This window comes from Siphateles boraxobius, unplaced genomic scaffold (assembly GCF_051911475.1).
Source record: "Siphateles boraxobius isolate OS27281-9 unplaced genomic scaffold, OSU_SipBor_1 3, whole genome shotgun sequence".
In the NCBI taxonomy this organism is placed as follows: domain Eukaryota; kingdom Metazoa; phylum Chordata; class Actinopteri; order Cypriniformes; family Leuciscidae; genus Siphateles; species Siphateles boraxobius.
This window is the reverse complement of record NW_027508919.1, coordinates 559,612-579,066: the sequence shown is the minus strand read 5'-3', so window position 1 is coordinate 579,066 and position 19,455 is coordinate 559,612. Positions and strand designations below refer to the sequence as shown.

The window sequence follows — 19,455 nt, the reverse complement described above, 5'->3', positions numbered from 1 at the left end:
CACCTAACTGTAAGTATTACACTTCAGCTTTTACTAATTCGTCAGATGAATCAAGCGAAAGGCTCTTTTGAATTGGACAAGTAATCAACCATAGCAAACATCCAGAAATCCCTGGAAACCATTCAGAGCAAACTGGCATTATAATGGCAAGTTTTGCACAAGAAAACACAAATTTGTGCATCTTTTGGGCTGTTGGTGCTGTAGCATCTTTTGTTTTACCTTCAATGATGTTCAGTCAATGGAAAAAATAAAGAGCTTCTGCTGACATATTTAGTGCCGCAAGATCATTAATTTGTTTTCCAATAATGTTCAGTCAACTGTTCTTCTTCACAGTCTGTCTCTCTCTCTCTCTCTCCCTGTGTGTGTGTGTGTATGTGTGTGTGTGTGTGTGTGTGTGTGTTTTACATATTTTCTCTCACACATATTTAGCAGCACACAGAATGAACTGGTCCTGCTGCAGTGTTTTTGCTGAGGTGTGTAGTTTAGCCGTTAATACACACCTCCCCCCAAAACAGCAATAAAAGACGGCAATAAACCAACGTATGCTGCTGGATCTGCCTGCGCCAAGGCCAATTCACCCTGTGTGTGTGAGGCAGTAAACAACTAAATTTGATTTCCAAGCTGTGTGGAGTGCGAACACTGAATTTATTGTCATCATAGTGTCAGTCCAAAGTTAATATGAGTTGTAACACATTAGTCTTCAATTAAACTTCTGCTACATTGCACACACGGGGTGAGTGTTTAACTGCACAATTAACCCTGATGAACTTCATGGAAGACCTCGACGGCCTCTTGAGAAAATATGGGGAGATTTGCTGCCATCTACTGGTGCTAAACAGATAACAGAGGGACTTGGACTAGTCAATAGTCATGTCCCAAATGATGCTCTAATATGCACTTGTACACTAGGCTATGTACTCAACCGTGTAGTGCATGTTGAATATATGACGTGTCCAACATTTCACACTTAATAGTGCATTGGGTATTTCAAATGCACTTTTTCTGTTTGGAAACACACTACTCACACTATTTATACAAAAAGACACAGACTAGTGCATAAGTACATGAATTGTGACACACCTAATGACAAATAAGGATGAAAATACACATTTTTAGAGGTAAAATATCCATATTCATGTTTTCTTTTCTTTTTTTAAATACTATTTTCACCAAATGGTGGGCATTGTTATTTGAGTATCATTAATATTGCCTACTATTATAATTGTATTAATAAGTTAAATTAGTTTGTTTTAAAACATATTTTCTGTTTTCATTTTAATTTTACTTCGAGTTTTAGTAATTTTGTTTTTGTTCATTTTAAATATGGCTATATAGGTTTTATTCATTTTTATATTTACATTTTCGTTTTTGTTATTTTAGGACAACTACCCCCGTTAACATGTCAGAAACGTCAAATTTATATATATTTTTTATTATGCTTGTGACGTCACTTTAAGTGGCTCACAATCAGTACTCGTTTACAATAGAATAATTTGAATCCAAATTATTCCAGACAATAATAAGAGAAAGAATTCACACATAAACACAGTGTACCGTCAGTCGGTCTAGAATGATATACTGAAATGGGGTCTTGAAATCATTTTCCGTTGTGAATCATTAGCTCATTACTCAGCTGTTTGTTTAACATGTACAGTGGTTTAAATAGCACATGGATTTGGCAATGGGATAATCTGTTCAAATCCCAGAGACTATGATCAACATCACACTAGAGTCCAGCGCTGAGAGTCCAGGTCAGACCACACTGAACTATGAGCTTGTGTTTACACCGTGATTGTTGGACCCATGATAGATATGAAGATGGTAAACTAGACTACTAGAGTAATACAAGTTTTACTGCCATATGAGCAAATACAATGGGATTATACACATAAAAATAGACCAATGCTGCACAACAACACAAAGATAAAAACTTGACAGCACAATAAATACAGTATGCATAAAACAAACAATAAAAATACAATTATAATCCACAAATATGTGTATACTGTGAGTGTTCATAGTATGTATACATTACCGTTATGTATTTTAATAGACGGCTTTGGTTTGTAGTAATGCTTTTTAATGAATAATAGGGCATTCTGGGAGTTTATGCCCTGTGGTGGGTTAATAAACAGCATGTCTTGCTCTTACATCATCATCTGTCCTTTGCTGAACTCTCTGTTTTATCTCCAGTAACTCAATATAAAGTTTGAGATGACATATGCATGTACTATTATATTATTTCACTGGTGTCATAATCTCTTATTAATTTAAGCCTGTATGTGAAAAGTTTAATTGTCAAGCTATTATAGCAACTTGATTTAAATTATTAGGAAGACCAAGTGGATTTATTGCATTGTACTTAAAATCACAGAGTTTGAGGTCGGTAATTTTTTACGTTTTTGAATGAAAGTCTCTTATGCTCACCAAAACTGCATTTATTTGATCAAAAATTGTAAGTTTTTTGCAAACAGAACCCAAACGCAGAACAAAACTCAATAAGATCTATGTATATAAAAAAATAAAATCAATACAAAACTGGGCAAAAACGGAGATGGGAGATAAAAGGCTCATTAAAGGGAAAGATGACACGATGTGACGCGTCAACCCGACAGAAGATCCACAGGCCGACGGGTGACTATAGGGACACGAGCGCTAATAACACAAAACGAACCAGCACAAGACAGACAACAAGGAGAATTAATAGGGAAGTAAATCAGGCGGGTAAAAAAAGGAGAGCAGGAGGAGCAAATAAACCCATAATCAGGTAACATGAGGCCGGGGGCAAGACTAGAGACTGACAGAAGAGCACATGAGACACACAAACAAGCTAAAGCATGTGAAAAAGGCATATGGCAACCAGACATGACAGAAGCCATGTGTTCACACAAACACCCGAAACATAAGACATGAGAGCGAACGCACATCAGCCGAGAACAACCTCAACACCGTACAGTCACACTAGGACATGACAAACTACATGAGTGTGTCAACACACTATAAATAACAACCAAAGGGACAGGTGTCACAGTAAATACAGTAAAATTGTGAAACAGTATTGCAATTTAAAACACAGTTGAATTGTTTTCAATGTGAATATATAGTAAAGTGTAATTTATTCCTGTGATCAAAGCTGAATTTTCAGCATCATTACTCCAGTCTTCAGCGTCACATGATCCTTCAGAAATCACTATAATATGAAGATTTGATGCTCAAGAAACATTTATGATTATTATGAATGATGAAAACAGTTGTGCTGCTATGCGGTATTTTTATGAATAGAAAGTTAAAAAGAAAAGCATTTATTTGAAATAGAATATTTTGTAAAATTTTAAAAGGCCTTACTGACTCTTTGATCAATTTAATGTGTCCTTGCTGAATAAACATAATTCTTATTGACCTTGTTTGTTGTTGTTACATGTTTATATATATATATATATATATATATATATATACTGTATGTTACATTTGCGGTTATCATGATGGTAATTCTCAAATTGGTGGTCAAATTTTTGCTTAGTAAAGTATGTTTAATATATTCTAATATTAGGCCTATAATAATGATTGCTATACACAACAGTTTGATACATTTATATGGTCATTTTCAACACCACCCATTTGATTTAATATGGTTGTATTGTTGTTGTTTATTTATTTAACCTTTTTTAATGTAGCCAGTAATAAAACTATCCTGAGAAATAGGGTTAATTCAGGTATAGGCAGTTTCAAAAACTTGGCCAATTGTCTGAACTCATTGAGTGACAAATTACCCCTTCTTCTCTAGTTTTCAGCTGTAATTGCATTAATGACAATATGTGGAATCTTTTTCTGCTAACGCCGCCTTCACACTGGCAGTTGAAATCAGCTCCGATACGGCTCCGAAACGACCGGAAGTCATTCATTTCCTGTGGAGATTCGCAGACCGCAATGCATGCGAATGGGTCCGAATTCCGAAACGGGTGCGAACGAGTCCGGTGCGAAGAAAATCGTGTCCTATCCGACAATTCCAGCGGAAGTTAGCGTTGCTATGGTAACTGTTACTGATAAACAAACCTTGCTTGTATAGTTTCTGCATGTTTCAAGTCTTGAAACAGGTTTGTGTTGCCTAACTTTGATGCCATGTATCTTCAGCACAGTTTGCCGCACAGGCTGCAATATTAATATTACATGTTTTGTCTCGAAACGCATATTTGACAGTGAGTTGACAGTATAGTATTATCTTAAGTTAGATGCAGATTTACTATGTTAAATTCATGTTCATTAACAAGAACAGTAACATCTGTTAAAAAAAATCTCCGCCATTCTTGTACTAGGCTACTCGCTTCCGACGCTTTTCAACGGTGTAGTACGACGTCCGCTGGGGGCGTATTGCGTATTACGGAACTGATTTCAACTGCCAGTGTGAACCAAAAAAACACTGCCAGTGTGAACCTTAAACCAAAAAAAAATTATAATTTTTTCAACATAAAATAAAATGCAAAACAACAAAATAACAACCCATTACAGCCTACAACGTGAGCACAATAGAAAACAGTGCAATAAGTGATTAAATTAACAGATGAATTATCATATTAACTGCTGGCTTCTTTCCAGCAGTTTTTGGCTCCAGAATGCATGAGGCAATATTGCGCAACGAGCGCGCATTCCTGTCGAGAGCGCGCATGGAGACGCGTCAGCACTTTTCCAGCAGAAGCCGGTGCTCGTGCACAGCTTTGATTATTAGGCTACGTTACGTTTTCAGCCTTTTTTATAACAGTTTTTTTCAGTCCGTGTCGCTAGCGGCGTGAACGGGCTCGAGGAGGGGGATCTTCTCCATTTCTCCAATCAGAAAGTGTAAGGATATGGTCTCATTCAGCTCTGACACCTCCCTCTCCATACAGTGTGTTCATGAGTGAACGCGCATCCAGTTCGGACGTAAGGTGTAAAACTGAGGTGGGGAATCCCGTTACAACATTATCCCTCCGGATTTCATTAACATCATTATTCACGCGTAAAGCGCAGGTTTCCTCCAGGACAGCGCGCATGAGTATTTAGAGGCGGGCTCAACACATTATTCTGGTGTTAAAGAGTTTGATTTATATCTGTATATACATTTTTTTATAATTATATTGTATTTTATTTCACTGATCATGGACCAAGGTAAGACAAACACCCATGGAACTTTTTTTCCAATGTCAATATTTTTGACTATACACAAATATTGCTTGAATGAGGTGATGAAATTAAACTTACCTGATGGGGCATTTTAAACATGATCTCATCTCTGTTTTCAGACATTTTTTAGTTTAGTCTTAGAGCTTTAAATGAATGCTTTGACCATGACATCATTTTTGGAATTTTATTATAATTGTATAGATACGTGTTGCAAACTGGTATTTCACTCTCAGAAGAAAAAAAAGAAAAAATACAAAAGCTTTCACAGGGGTGCTATCTCTTTAAAAGGTACAAATATTAACCATTTAGGTACTGATATGTACATTTTATAAATACTAATATGCACCCTTTTGGAGTAAATAAGGTCCAAAGGTGTATATCTTTTGATCAGTGACAGCTTTTGTACGTTTTATTTGTTGGAGAATGTAGGGGTTGACTCATTTTTATGGCCAATGGTCTGTAAAAAAAAAAAAAAACTTGCTGCCTCAATTTTTTAAGTACAATCAACTTGGCATTACATTAAATCAACTTAAATTCCAGTAAACTGACTTAAAAAAAATTGTATGGCCTTACTTATTTTGATGAGTTGAAGTATATGTTGTCATAACTTATCGATTATGTCATTTTTTATTTTACAGTGAGAGAGCAGGGTGGCCAGAAATGTAAATAAATAAAAAAATCCTTTTTTTAAGATTGATGAATTTCAATTAAGAGTAAAATACCATCAAATTGAATAGAATAAACCTTATTCTATTATTCAATCAGAATTTGTACGGATTATTCAATTCAATTTGATGGAATTTTATTATTAATGGAAATGTGTCAATCATAAAAAAAGGCTTAAACATTTTTTAGTGCAAGTTTCACATTTAACACTTGTTTAATACATCATTTACTCAAACTTCACTGCAAATATGCATTGACGATCTGCAGAATTACTATAGTCAATTTTTGTAAAGGTATAAGCATGAATAGAAAGTCAATCGAAAGCATCCTTACCTGGTTTGCCTCCATAGAAACCGAGAGGAACACGATGATGGAGTTTTGGAAGGAACATTCGAAGTTGGCAACAGTAGAGGAGATGATGCTGGATTCGAATGCGCAGGAATTGACCCAACACGAGCTGCCAGAGATCCTCTCCATGCTCCCGTGTCTGGCTGGTTCTGATGTGCTGGAACTTGGTGCTGGAATTGGGTCAGTGATCACATTAGATTAGACCATTAGACCTCTGATATTTGGGTGAACCGTATCAACATGCCCAGATCATACGTCACCCTGACATAAAAAGCATTGGAAATGATCTTTTGCATAAAGAAAACGTTTTTTTATTGTAACGTTATTTTCATGACAAATTCTCCACAAATTATAATTACTGTGATTTATCCCGATGTTTTTCTTGTTTATTTTTTTCTATAATACTCAGTATTCTCAATGCAACAAATACATTATACAAAATATATCAAAGATATATCACATCATCCTTCAGAAATCTTCTTATATGCTGATTTGCTGCTCAAGAAAAATTTCTGATTATTATCAATGTTGAGGACAGTTTTATATGTTTTTAGAAACATTATTCTCAATGCAGTGGTTATTCTCATAAGATTTAAAAACTACAGTACAACAAAAACAGCCATGATGACCGAAACTTATTAACTATTGTACTTAATATTTACAAGAAATCAAAGATGTATTTACAAACAAGATATCATTTTTATCATAATTTATCACATAATTCCAGGAATGAGGGAAATTGTACTATATGGTCTTAAAAAAAGGTTTCTTAAAAAGAAATTATTTTTTTTAAATATTGAGATGTATGACATGTTCTTGACAGGTTTAATAATATATTTAATTTTAAACCAAAATAGGTTCTTAAATTTCCATCTTTTTCTGCATCTGATTTCGTTGTTATTTGAGGTCATCATATGTGTGGAATTATTAACATTTCTAGTTATTTAATTTACAACGAGCAAATTCAAAAGCAATATGTCACAGAGCCAATTGTATGTACAAGTATACACTGTAATAAAATTGGTGTAAAAACTATTTTCGCTAAAAAAAGTAAGTCACTTCAGCAAGTAACACATTTGATTAAACGTGAAATTTTGAAGTAAAAATATATAGTACAATATATTCGAAAATTATTTTTACAGTGTACAGTTATATGCAGCAATAAAATTTTATGTGCCGGTGAATATACTGAGATTCTCGTAGTCAAATGAGAATGATGGAAATCTGATGAAAATCGAATCAAATTTAAATTGTGAGGTCAAATCTTGTGGTGATCTGCTTCTCGGTCTGTGCTGAGCTTTTAAGCACGCATTATTTGCTCCATTGTTATCATGACCTTTGCTCTTTTTAGTCGGTACACGCGTCACCTCATTGGCAAGGCCCGTCATGTGACCGCTGTGGACTTCATGGAGAAGTTTGTGGAAAAGAACAGAGAGGAAAACGGTCATCTGGGCAACGCTGAGTTCATCCAAGCTGACGTCACAAAGCTTGACTTCCCTAAACACAGGTGAGAGGAAAACATGAATACATTCAGCCTTCTAAACACTGCTAGAGAGAAAGAGAGAGAACTATGTTTTGTATGTACTGAACATTCATTTTGTTAACAAAATCTATGACAAAAAAAAGTTTGTTAACAATCTTTTTTTTTCATTAGACGAGACAATGACAATGACAAAGAAAAAAACTCTAACCATGACTATCAACTTGCAATATTGTTGACGGGGAAATTTAAACTTTACCAAAATCTCTATTTATTTTAAAAAAGAGAATTTTTTAAACCTTCAAAAAACTGCGCGCTGTAAGCGGTCAACCAATCACATCAGATTGGCTCATCTGACCAATCAGAGCAGAGTAGACCAATCACAACAGATTGACTCATCTGACCAATCAGAGCAGGGTAGACCAATCACAACAGATTGACTCATCTGACCAATCAGAGCAGGGTAGACCAATCACAACAGATTGACTCATCTGACCAATCAGAGCAGAATAGACCAATCACAACAGATTGACTCATCTGACCAATCAGAGCAGAGTAGACCAATCACAACAGATTGACTCATCTGACCAATCAGAGCAGAGTAGACCAATCCCAACAGATTGACTCATCTGACCAATCAGAGCAGAGTAGACCAACCCCAACAGATTGACTCATCTGACCAATCAGAGCAGGGTAGACCAATCACAACAGATTGACTCATCTGACCAATCAGAGCAGGGTAGACCAATCACAACAGATTGACTCATCTGACCAATCAGAGCAGAATAGACCAATCACAACAGATTGACTCATCTGACCAATCAGAGCAGAGTAGACCAATCACAACAGATTGACTCATCTGACCAATCAGAGCAGAGTAGACCAATCCCAACAGATTGACTCATCTGACCAATCAGAGCAGAGTAGACCAACCCCAACAGATTGACTCATCTGACCAATCAGAGCAGGGTAGACCAATCCCAACAGATTGACTCATTTGACCAATCAGAGCAGAGTAGACCAATCCCAACAGATTGACTCATCTGACCAATCAGAGCAGAGTAGACCAATCACAATAGATTGACTCATCTGACCAATCAGAGCAGGGTAGACCAATCCCAACAGATTGACTCATCTGACCAATCAGAGCAGGGTAGACCAATCCCAACAGATTGACTCATCTGACCAATCAGAGCAGAGTAGACCAATCCCAACAGATTGACTCATCTGACCAATCAGAGCAGAGTAGACCAATCACAACAGATTGACTCATCTGACCAATCAGAGCAGAGTAGACCAATCCCAACAGATTGACTCATCTGACCAATCAGAGCAGAGTAGACCAATCCCAACAGATTGACTCATCTGACCAATCAGAGCAGGGTAGACCAATCCCAACAGATTGACTCATCTGACCAATCAGAGCAGAGTAGACCAATCCCAACAGATTGACTCATCTGACCAATCAGAGCAGAGTAGACCAATCACAACAGATTGACTCATCTGACCAATCAGAGCAGGGTAGACCAATCACAACAGATTGACTCATCTGACCAATCAGAGCAGAGTAGACCAATCCCAACAGATTGACTCATCTGACCAATCAGAGCAGAGCAGACCAATCCCAACAGATTGACTCATCTGACCAATCAGAGCAGGGTAGACCAATCCCAACAGATTGACTCATCTGACCAATCAGAGCAGAGTAGACCAATCACAACAGATTGACTCATCTGACCAATCAGAGCAGGGTAGACCAATCACAACAGATTGACTCATCTGACCAATCAGAGCAGAGTAGACCAATCCCAACAGATTGACTCATCTGACCAATCAGAGCAGAGTAGACCAATCCCAACAGGGTTTTTTTCTTTTTTTGTGTGTTGTACTTTAACTTGTTTGTTCTATTATGTAAAGCACATTGAGAAGCTGCTTTAAAGGCGCTATATAAAAATAAAGTTATTATTATTATTATTATTGATTAGACAAACATTTAAATACGCCCCTGAGGAGTCATCAGTTATTTTAGTCCATTTTCCTGAGAGAGAAAAACAGTAAATTGTAAATGTGTATATATGAGCTGTACGCTATACATACATGAGCTAAATGACATGCATTATACTGTAGGTCAATTCCACGTTAAATTTCATGGGGTCTAAAAAATGTGCTAGAAAAACATCCCATCGATTCTCATCTGATGTCTTCATTCATCCATCCATCACTTCATCTCTCTCTCTCTCTCTCTGTCTCTCTCTCTCTCTCTCTCTCTCTCTCTCTCTCTCTCTCTCTCTCTCTCTCACACACACACACACACACACACACACTTTCTGTTTCAGTTTTGACCTGGTGTTCTCTAATTGGCTGTTGATGTATCTGAGTGATCAGGAGCTGAAGTCATTGGTTGAGAAGTTTCTCAGGTGGCTCCGCCCAGGCGGCTACCTGTTCTTCAGAGAGTCCTGCTTCCACCAATCAGGTTAGAGAAACAATGTCCTGTAGTCTGACACTATATGGCAATGATGTGAAATTTCTTTTTTTCCGTAAATTATATTGTTATCTTATTCTCTATTATAATGTGATTTAAAAAAAATCTGTTACACTTTATTTTAAGGTGTCATTGTTACATTGTAATTAAATATTTAAGTACAGTGTAATATTAATTAACTACATGTACTTACTATCGGGTTAGGGTAGGATTAGGATTTGGTTAAGGGTTAATTACATGTAATTAGGGATAATTTAATGTTATTACTATGGTAATTACATGTAACATATGTAACAAGGACACTGTAAAATAAAGTGTTACCAAAAAATCTGTATAACGGTACAACTCTATATTCCTGAAATATAGTTGCGCAAATAAACCACATTATTTATATAGACATTGATTTAAACACTGTATTATCATTATTGGAGACTGAAACAGGGGTAAAATATTGGGCAGGATGTGATTTTATCAATCGGGAACTGATTGCATGGTGAAAGTATCTCTGTGACAGATGGTTAAAAAAAGTAAAAGGGCTTTATGATGTCAGTCGAAAAGAAAAGTCATTTCAGAAACAGAACAAGTTATTGCTTTTTGATAAAAGATGATGAGGATGAACATATTTCTTTGTAGTAGTACGCATTTATTAATCACGCTTTATTGCTTTCATTATTGGTTTTAATATTTCTAGAAGTTTGTGTATTTCTATAGGTGTAAATGTTTGTCCTGACCTTCACAGGTGACAGCAAGCGAGATTTTAACCCAACGCACTACAGAACTCCTGCTCACTATAACCATCTGATGACATCAGTGCTGCTGGACCAATCAGAGAAGACGGAAAAGAAATGCTACGGCTTTGACATGGTTCTCAGTAAAACAGTTCAGACCTATGTGAAGGTAAACCAGTCAGTCACCAAACTGTAATCAAACCCCTGTATAAAAAAGAACTGAAATTAAACTTCCAGGTTTTTGTTACAGATGAAGAAGAACCAGAACCAGTTGTGCTGGCTCATGCAGAAAGCCTGTCGTGATGCGGTAGATCAGCATCAGGGCGGCTTTTCCACATTCCAGCAGTTCCTGGATAACCAGCAGTACACCAGAAGAGGAATACTGCGTTACGAGAAGATGTTCGGCTCTGGATTCGTCAGCACAGGCGGACTCAGCACCACCAAGGTCAGGCCTGCAAAATACGCATCATCAGAATAGTCATGGGAAGATAATAAAATTCATACATAGATACATAATAATATTACAGTTCAGCAAGATGTAACGTTTATTTTTGATACAATATTGCCACTTACTTTGTTTGTTGGCTTTTGTTCTGCCAACCAAAAATCGAAGCCACAGCAGAGCAACATTTGTTCCTGAATGATTCATTTTCAACAAACTGTTTAATGAATGATTCAACGACTCATTCATACGGTTTCATTCATGAAGGAATAGGATTTTTTAACAAATCAGGTGATTGAATCATGCAATGACAGTGGCTGCATCGAAATCACATACTTCCAGTTGGCGAAACACAGTATGTGATAAAAGTATGTGTAAAAATACTCATAAAAGAGTAGGTAAAAGCAGAATACTATAGAGTACTCATACTATACAGAATAGGGCTGTCACTTTACGTTCGAAAATCGATTGCACAATCGATTGGACCAACCAACACAAGTTTCGAAAACGAAAATAGGGAATCGATTTTAACTGCCTTTTTTTTTTAACCAAAAATGTGTTTTAGGTAGACAGATCAATGCAGTACACAGAACATGTAGGATGTTGGAAAATAACAATGTCTTTTCTGTTAACCAAATGCTTTTTAATATTCGATATTACTTCAGTGCAAGTGAACAAGCGCGCCGTTATTTGTTGCTTAGTGACGTGTGTGTTCAAGCAAGCCAGAAATGCGCAGATTCTGCGCAATATGCTGTATTTAATATATCATGAGGACTCACGAGTTGCGTATTTGCGCTAAATCCACGCAGATTTGGCTTACACGAACTTCACCAGCAAAGTGAGTAAACATAAAAACACGCCAAATTGGCTCGTGATATGACAGCGTTACCCGGCAAAGTTCATTTTTATCCGAATTTTGCGGGTGTTAATTTCAATCCTTGAATGTTGCACTCCTGTTTGTCATTGTGCAAAAACCTTCACGCCAATAAATCATCAGAAATATTGCTGACTTGTGCGCGTCTCAAGCGCCCTCTTTACGTTCGTCCTAATGCCTGTTAGTTGTCCGTGGATTTGCCAATATTCGGTGTTGAAAATGGAAACGTCTTTAGACATGGAAAAATCGATTTTACAATCGATTCAATGAACACATATGTCTCAAAAATCGAACAGGATTTTTTCACAAAAGTGACAGCCCTAATACAGAACATACTTTTTTAGCAGTCGTGAAGTGATAACTTATTCTAAATAAGTACATACTCAATAGAGTATACGATTTCGGATGCAGCCAACCACCTAAATGAATCTTTGTTTTGAACTACTCGGTTGAATGAATGATTCAATGAATAATTAAGACAGCCGCTGGTTTCCTTCCTAAATGAATCTTTTTTTTAACGAATTGCGGATTGGGTATATATAGTCAAAAACCCAGAACCAGATATGAAGAATGAAGACCCAGAGTCAGAAATATAATAAATTAAAGAAAAGTTTTACTGAAGATAGTTTGCAGTTTCATCAGCAGAAGTCAGCTTCAAGACTCTCACAGGAGTTCGTAGGCCGCCCCGCTTACAGTTACAAAGATCACAGCGGTTATACCATTTCCAAGGTCTAAGCTACGTCATGGCTTGCAGGTTGAATGATTCTCATTGGCTAAGAAATAGATAAACACAGTAATTTCCCACACATATACAGATAGACGGAAGCATATCTCCATCGATTATGCAGCTGAAGTTAGGCACGTCGTGACCTTCCAGGTCACAGATTTGGGTTGCTGGGCACCAGTATGTCCAGAACAACAACTCCAATAATGCCAGTGGTTCCTTAACCTGTAACCAAGAAGACTTACACACACACACACACACACACACGACACACAGCTTTTCCAACGTTGGATTTGGCCAGGCTCTAACTATAAACAGGAGAGTCCTCTCAAAACATCAAGATAATGCGTTCTTTCTCTCAAGGATAGCTAAACTTTAGTCTAACTGGAAAGTAAGACTTTAACAAAGAAATGGTCCCTTAAACTATTGGCTTCATTGACCCCTATATGTTTTAACACGTTGAAGACCTTTCTCAAACACAAAACAAGTCGCTATTTCATTTCTGGAATCCGGGCTGAATTAGCAAGCACTGTTACTGCATTCAGATAGCAAATACAGACATTACAGAATACATGAAAAGAACATTTCAGTAATCACACTGGTAAATTTTATAACAAAGTAAAATCTCCAGAGAAGTCATTCAACTCATTTGATATTTAGAAGGAAAAATATTGACTAATACCTTAATTATAATCAATCATTACATATACATTGAAGTAGCAGTGGATTCCACTCAGCCCCCTTCAGGATAAATGAATGATTCAATGACTCGTTCTTTTAAACAGCCACTTGTTTCGTACCTGAATGAATCAAACGAATCTGTAAAATAAATGACTCAAGGACTCGTTCATACATACAGTCACTTGTTTCGTCCCCAAATGAATGAATGAGCGTTTTTGAACAAATAGTTTGAATTAATTGATAATTGACTCACATACAATACGGTCACTTGTCGCCACCTACTGGAGCAACTATATAATTTTCGGAAAGAGTAACTGAAACTTTCATATACTATTCTCTAGATCAGTGATACAAACCTAATTTTTTCTTTGGATATCAGTGGAAAACTACTGCTCACTGTATTCTCAGTGTTATCTCATCATTTAGTGAATAATTAATGGTTTGTTTTCTGTTGATCTCTTTGACATATTAATCTGTAACCCATCAGGAGTTTGTTGATATGCTGAACTTGACCTCAGAACAGAAGGTTCTAGATGTCGGCTGTGGGATTGGAGGTGGAGATTTCTACATGGCCAAGGTGAGCCAAAGCTTGACATATGATGGGTTTATGTGTTGCCACAGAACGTGTTTCACGCTCTTTAACTCTACTTTCCTCGAGACCTTTAAACTTTCTAGAAACGTAAATGTTATCAAACACAGATTCAGTTTAATCTACAGTATATTTTAACAGGTGTTACAATCTGACTACTTGCACATGATCATTCACAGCTGCTGTTTCTGATTACCGTGACACGATTAATTACTGACTATCCGTTTTAATGACAGACCTTTGGAGCGGAGGTTCTGGGGATGGACCTTTCCTCAAACATGGTGGAGATCGCCATGGAGAGAGCCGTCACAGAGAAACTCCCATTAGTAAGTTGAATTTTTTACCCAATACATAGCAATACTCTGGCAACCGCCCATAACACCCTAACAACCACATAGCAAAGGCAAAAAACCCCACTCAAAACAGCTTCACAACTGCATAGCGACACCCCGGCAACCACCCACATCACCCTAGCAACCACATAGCTAAGGCAAAAACCCTACTCAAAACAGCTTCACAACTGCATAGTGACCCCCTGGCAACCACCCACATCACCCTAGCAACCACATAGCTAAGGCAAAAAACCCTACACAAAACAGCTTCTTAACTGCATAGCGACACCCTGGCAACCACTCAGATCACCATAGCAACCTTGTAGCAAATCACACACACAGCTCAGCAAATGCAAAGCCAGAGAACCACATGGACACCTTAGTAACTAAGCAAAAGGCAACACATTACTCAGAACAGCTTCGCAACTGCACCCTGGCAACCACTCACAACACCCTAGCAATCAGCAATAACAACCTAGCAACTGCATAGCAACACCCTAGCAACCACCCAGAGTATCCTAGTAACTACATAGCAGAGTGCAACAAACTACTCAGAAAAACTGCATAATAACCCCCTGGAAACCACCCATAACACCATAGCAACCACTTATAATAATATAGCAACTGCAATACAACACACTGGCAACCACCCAGAAAATCCTAGCAATCACAGTAAGCCTATCAAACTACTCAGAACAACTTAGTTACTGCATAGCAAAACCTTAGCATTATGCCATCAAGTTTTTCCACAGGAAATGTACAAATCTGTTTTAAAACATGTTGTTTTTATCAATTTTAAATAAGTCTAGCTTTGAGAATGAACAGAGCTGCATTCTGGGACAGCTTTGGCTGTCGTTCTGCACTTCCTGATAGCAGATTAACTTTGTCCTTCCTCTGCAGGTGCAGTTTGAGGTGTCGGATGCCACAAAAAGAAGGTTTCCTGACGCCATGTTTGATGTGGTTTACAGCAGAGACACGATTCTGCACATCAGGGACAAACTTGACCTCTTCAGAAAATTTTACGTGAGTGTTCACACAGGTAAACAGGTGCTTGGGTGCATGATTTCATGCCTATGAATTTATATGTTATAGAAGTAGCATTTATTTGTTTGTGTGCATGCATAATGCTTGCGTGTGTACAGTATGTATGTATGAGAACATGCAAATGATCATCTGCATGTGTAAATGTACTGTCAGTCGGAAGCAGGTGTGTGTGTGACGTGTGTGTGACGTGTGTGTGTGTGTGTGTGTGTGTGTGTGTGTGTGTGTGTGTGTGTGTGTGTGTGTGTGTGTGTGTGTGTGTGTGTGTGTGTGTGTGTGTGTGTGTGTGTGTGTGTGTTCCGGTTAATATGTGTGTGTAGATGTTCAGTATTTGTGGTTTAAACTTTAAACAGTTAACATCACCTTGAGCCTCCTTATTTTTTTACTTAGAGGGCTCAAATGAAATGACACATTACTTATGGGTAATAAAAACATGCCTTTGTGTTTGTATTGATCTATAGTGGATAGTATCCAAAAAGGCAAATGCAATGATATAAGCAAAATAAGAGTAAAGGCAAACTGAATGTGCATGGTCTGCCCTCTAATGGACAAATCATGTATTTTCATAGGAGTCCATGATAACAGATTGAACTATTGCTTTAACGTGTGTATGCATGTGTTTTTCAGTCATGGCTGAAGCCCGGCGGTAAGCTGCTGATCAGTGACTATTGCTGTGGAGAGAAGCCCTGGTCTCCAGCGTTTCAGGATTACGTCAACCAGAGGGGATATATTCTCTACACACCTCAGAAATACGGACAGGTGGGACACAGGAGACACAAGTACCGACCTAATGAAATCATAGTGTACTATTGCAGCTTGTTTGTGTTGGGAATTAGTATTGATCTATTATGTAACATTGATGATATCTGTTAGTACTGGATGTAATGAAGGTAAGCTAGTAAGAGCTTGACCTCAAGGGGCGCACTAGCCCCTTGTCATGCTGGAGAGGGACGGAGCGGGTCGAATTGAACTGGAGGGGTTACATTTGGTGCCGTGACCCGCATGGGAGTGAAGTTTAGGTTGGTGAGAGTAATGGAGCAAGGTAGTAAGAGCTGTGCACGTAAACCTCATGAGGCATTATAGAGACTGCTGTTTATTGCATCCTCAATAGCGTGCCCGCTTCCCTTGGTGAACATTTAGTCATTTATACACCTTTATCCAAAGAGACTTACAAATGAGTGATACAGCAAGCGAGTCATCGTGAAAAGGCAAACAGCACAAGAAGTGCTTAAAATACAACGTTTCAGACATTGCTTAGATTAGTATAAGCCAGACAAGGGAGGAATTCAAGGAAAAGGAAAGTTTTTTTTATTTTTTTATTATGAGGTTAAAGGTGCTCTAAGCGATGTCAGGTGACGTCACTTCTTGTTGACGTTTAAAGTACTGTCAAACAAAACGGAGGCTAGCTAGACCCTCCCTCCTCCTCATCCGCGCACTAACCCCCCAAACCCCACCCCAAAATCCTTCTTGTCGGTTATTGGCTGGAACAGTTTATGTTTCGTGGTGCTGGTTAGCCCAGTTTGTTTTTGTTGCCATTTGTGGAGCCTGGGGTGTCTGCAGAGACCACTTTTTTTACCGTGTTTAGGGGACAGGCAGCTAGCGGATAGTGAGGAGATGTTTGTTGTATGTGACAAAAAATGTTTTGGCCTAAAAAACACGTGACCTCGCTTAGAGCACATTTAACTCCTCATGTAAAGAGATGAGTTTTCAGCTGGCTTTTAAATGTTGTCAGGGATTCTGGGATTAGGGTGGGGAGATCATTCCACCAACAAGGAACTGTAAGGGGTATACAGTCAAAAACCCAGAACCAGATATGAAGAATGAAGACCCAGAGTCAGAATTATAATAAATTAAAGAAAAGTTTTACTGAAGATAGTTTGCAGTTTCATCAGCAGAAGTCAGCTTCAAGACTCTCACAGGAGTTCGTAGGCCGCCCCGCTTACAGTTACAAAGATCACAGCGGTTATACCATTTCCAAGGTCTAAGCTACGTCATGGCTTGCAGGTTGAATGATTCTCATTGCTAAGAAATAGATAAAAACAGTAATTTTCCACACATATACAGATAGACGGAAGCATATCTCTATCGATTATACAGCTGACACTCGGACCCTCACGTCGTGACCTTCCAGGTCACAGATTTGGGTTGCTGGGCGGCAGCATGTCCAGAACAACAACTCAGTCAATCTCCAATAATGCCAGTGGTTCCTTAACCTGTAACCAAGAAGACTAACACACACACACACCGACACACAGCTTTTCCAACGTTGGATTTGGCCAGGCTCTAACTATAAACAGGAGAGTCCTCTCAAAACATCAAGATAATGCGTTCTTTCTCTCAAGGATAGCTAAACTTTAGTCTAACTGGAAAGTAAGACTTTAACAAAGAAATGGTCCCTTAAACTTTTGGCTCCAATGACCCCTATATGTTTTTACACGTTGAAGACCTTTCTCAAACACAAAACAAGTCGCTATTTCATTTCTGGAATCCGGGCTGAATAAGCAAGCACTGTTACTGCATTCAGATAGCAAATACAGACATTACAGAATACATGAAAAGAACATTTCAGTAATCACACTGGTAAATTTTAGAACAAAGTAAAATCTCCAGAGAAGTCAGTCAACTCATTTGATATTTAGAAGGAAAAATATTGATTAATACCTTAATTATAATCAATCATTACATATACATTGAAGCGGCAGTGGATTCCAATCCACCCCCTTCTGAACCGTGAATGAGAATGTTCTGGAGAGTGATTTTGTGGTACCACGAGCAGTCACTCATTGACCGATCGTAGGCTTCTGGTAGGGATGTAGACTCGTAGAGCGAGTGAAAGTAGGAGTAAGCTGAGCCTGCGGTCGATCTATAAGCCAGGAGGAGAGGCCGGTTCGAATCCCGCTTGGAGCAGTACGAGTAGAGCCGGAGGGGTTACAGTTGGTGCCGTGACCCGGATGGGAGTGAGTGTAACAGAGGCAAGCTTGTAAGAGCTGTGCGTGTAAACCTCACTTCTCTGGCCTCATGAGGCTCACTAGAGACTGTGGTCTTAGCGTCCATATTAGTGTGTCTGCCTCCCATGCCGAAGATACTGATTTGAATCCCGCTCTGAGTGGGTTGAGTAGGACTGGTTACTTTAATTGTACGGAACAGGAACAAAAAGCTTGTTTATCCATGACCATGACTATAATGTTATTGAGTGTATTTGTGTGTTTTTCAGTTCCTGAGCGAGGTGGGATTCAGTAATGTTCGCGCAGAGGACAGGACAGACCAATTTATTCAGGTGATAAAGACTGAACTGCAGAGAGCCGAGGAGATGAAAGAGGAGTTTATACAGGTGAACACACACACACACACACACACTTATATGCTCATGCAACATCTGCATTACATTTACAACCTCAATTTGCATTCACTGTTGGAAGAAATATTTTATTTTCCCTTTTCCCTTTCATTTCACTCATTTTTTATGACTGTAAATAAAAAATACAGTCATTAAAAACGAGTTTAGCAAATTTGTCTGAATATTGTTGGGAATGTCATGCACGTATGCTGATCGAGCTCTTGTAATCAGTGTCTCCTCCACAGGAGTTCTCTAAGGACGACTATGATGCCATTGTAAAGGGATGGACAGAAAAACTGCAGCGCTGTGAGACAGGAGACCAACGCTGGGGACTTTTCTATGCCACCAAAGAATGAGAGAGAGGAGGAATCCAACTAATGATCAAATCAGAATCACTATTTTTCAGATTAAACTCACTGTTAATTCTGTGAATTGCACTACAGTGTTGCAGGACCAACATACTCTTATGCAGCATAAGTGAATAAAATACCACTTTTCTTTACTCTTTTTCTTTTTTTTATGTGCTTGTGCTTTTAAAGTGTTTGATAAAATCCTCAAAATTCCATGTGCAGTGAAA

The 19,455-nt window shown here is 38.2% G+C and overlaps 1 protein-coding gene across 3 annotated transcripts; it reads left to right on the top strand.

Annotated features, from left to right (window-relative positions):
• The first annotated feature begins 4,648 nt into the window (after window positions 1-4,648).
• On the top strand, window positions 4,649-19,380 carry pmt (phosphoethanolamine methyltransferase). 3 transcript variants are annotated; one of them, XM_077247244.1, is made up of 12 exons: window positions 4,649-4,932; window positions 6,171-6,348; window positions 7,520-7,675; window positions 9,985-10,121; window positions 10,870-11,027; window positions 11,109-11,303; window positions 14,067-14,156; window positions 14,405-14,494; window positions 15,401-15,523; window positions 16,169-16,300; window positions 18,756-18,872; window positions 19,124-19,380. In XM_077247244.1, the coding sequence occupies exons 2-12, from the start codon at window positions 6,188-6,190 to the stop codon at window positions 19,232-19,234; spliced, it is 1,470 nt and encodes a 489-aa protein (XP_077103359.1). In that variant the 5' UTR covers window positions 4,649-4,932; window positions 6,171-6,187; the 3' UTR covers window positions 19,235-19,380. The 3 variants fall into 3 exon arrangements, with proteins under 3 accessions (XP_077103359.1, XP_077103358.1, XP_077103357.1); XM_077247243.1 differs by having other exon boundaries at window positions 4,692-4,833; XM_077247242.1 differs by having other exon boundaries at window positions 4,917-5,139.
• Window positions 19,381-19,455: the final 75 nt, after the last annotated feature.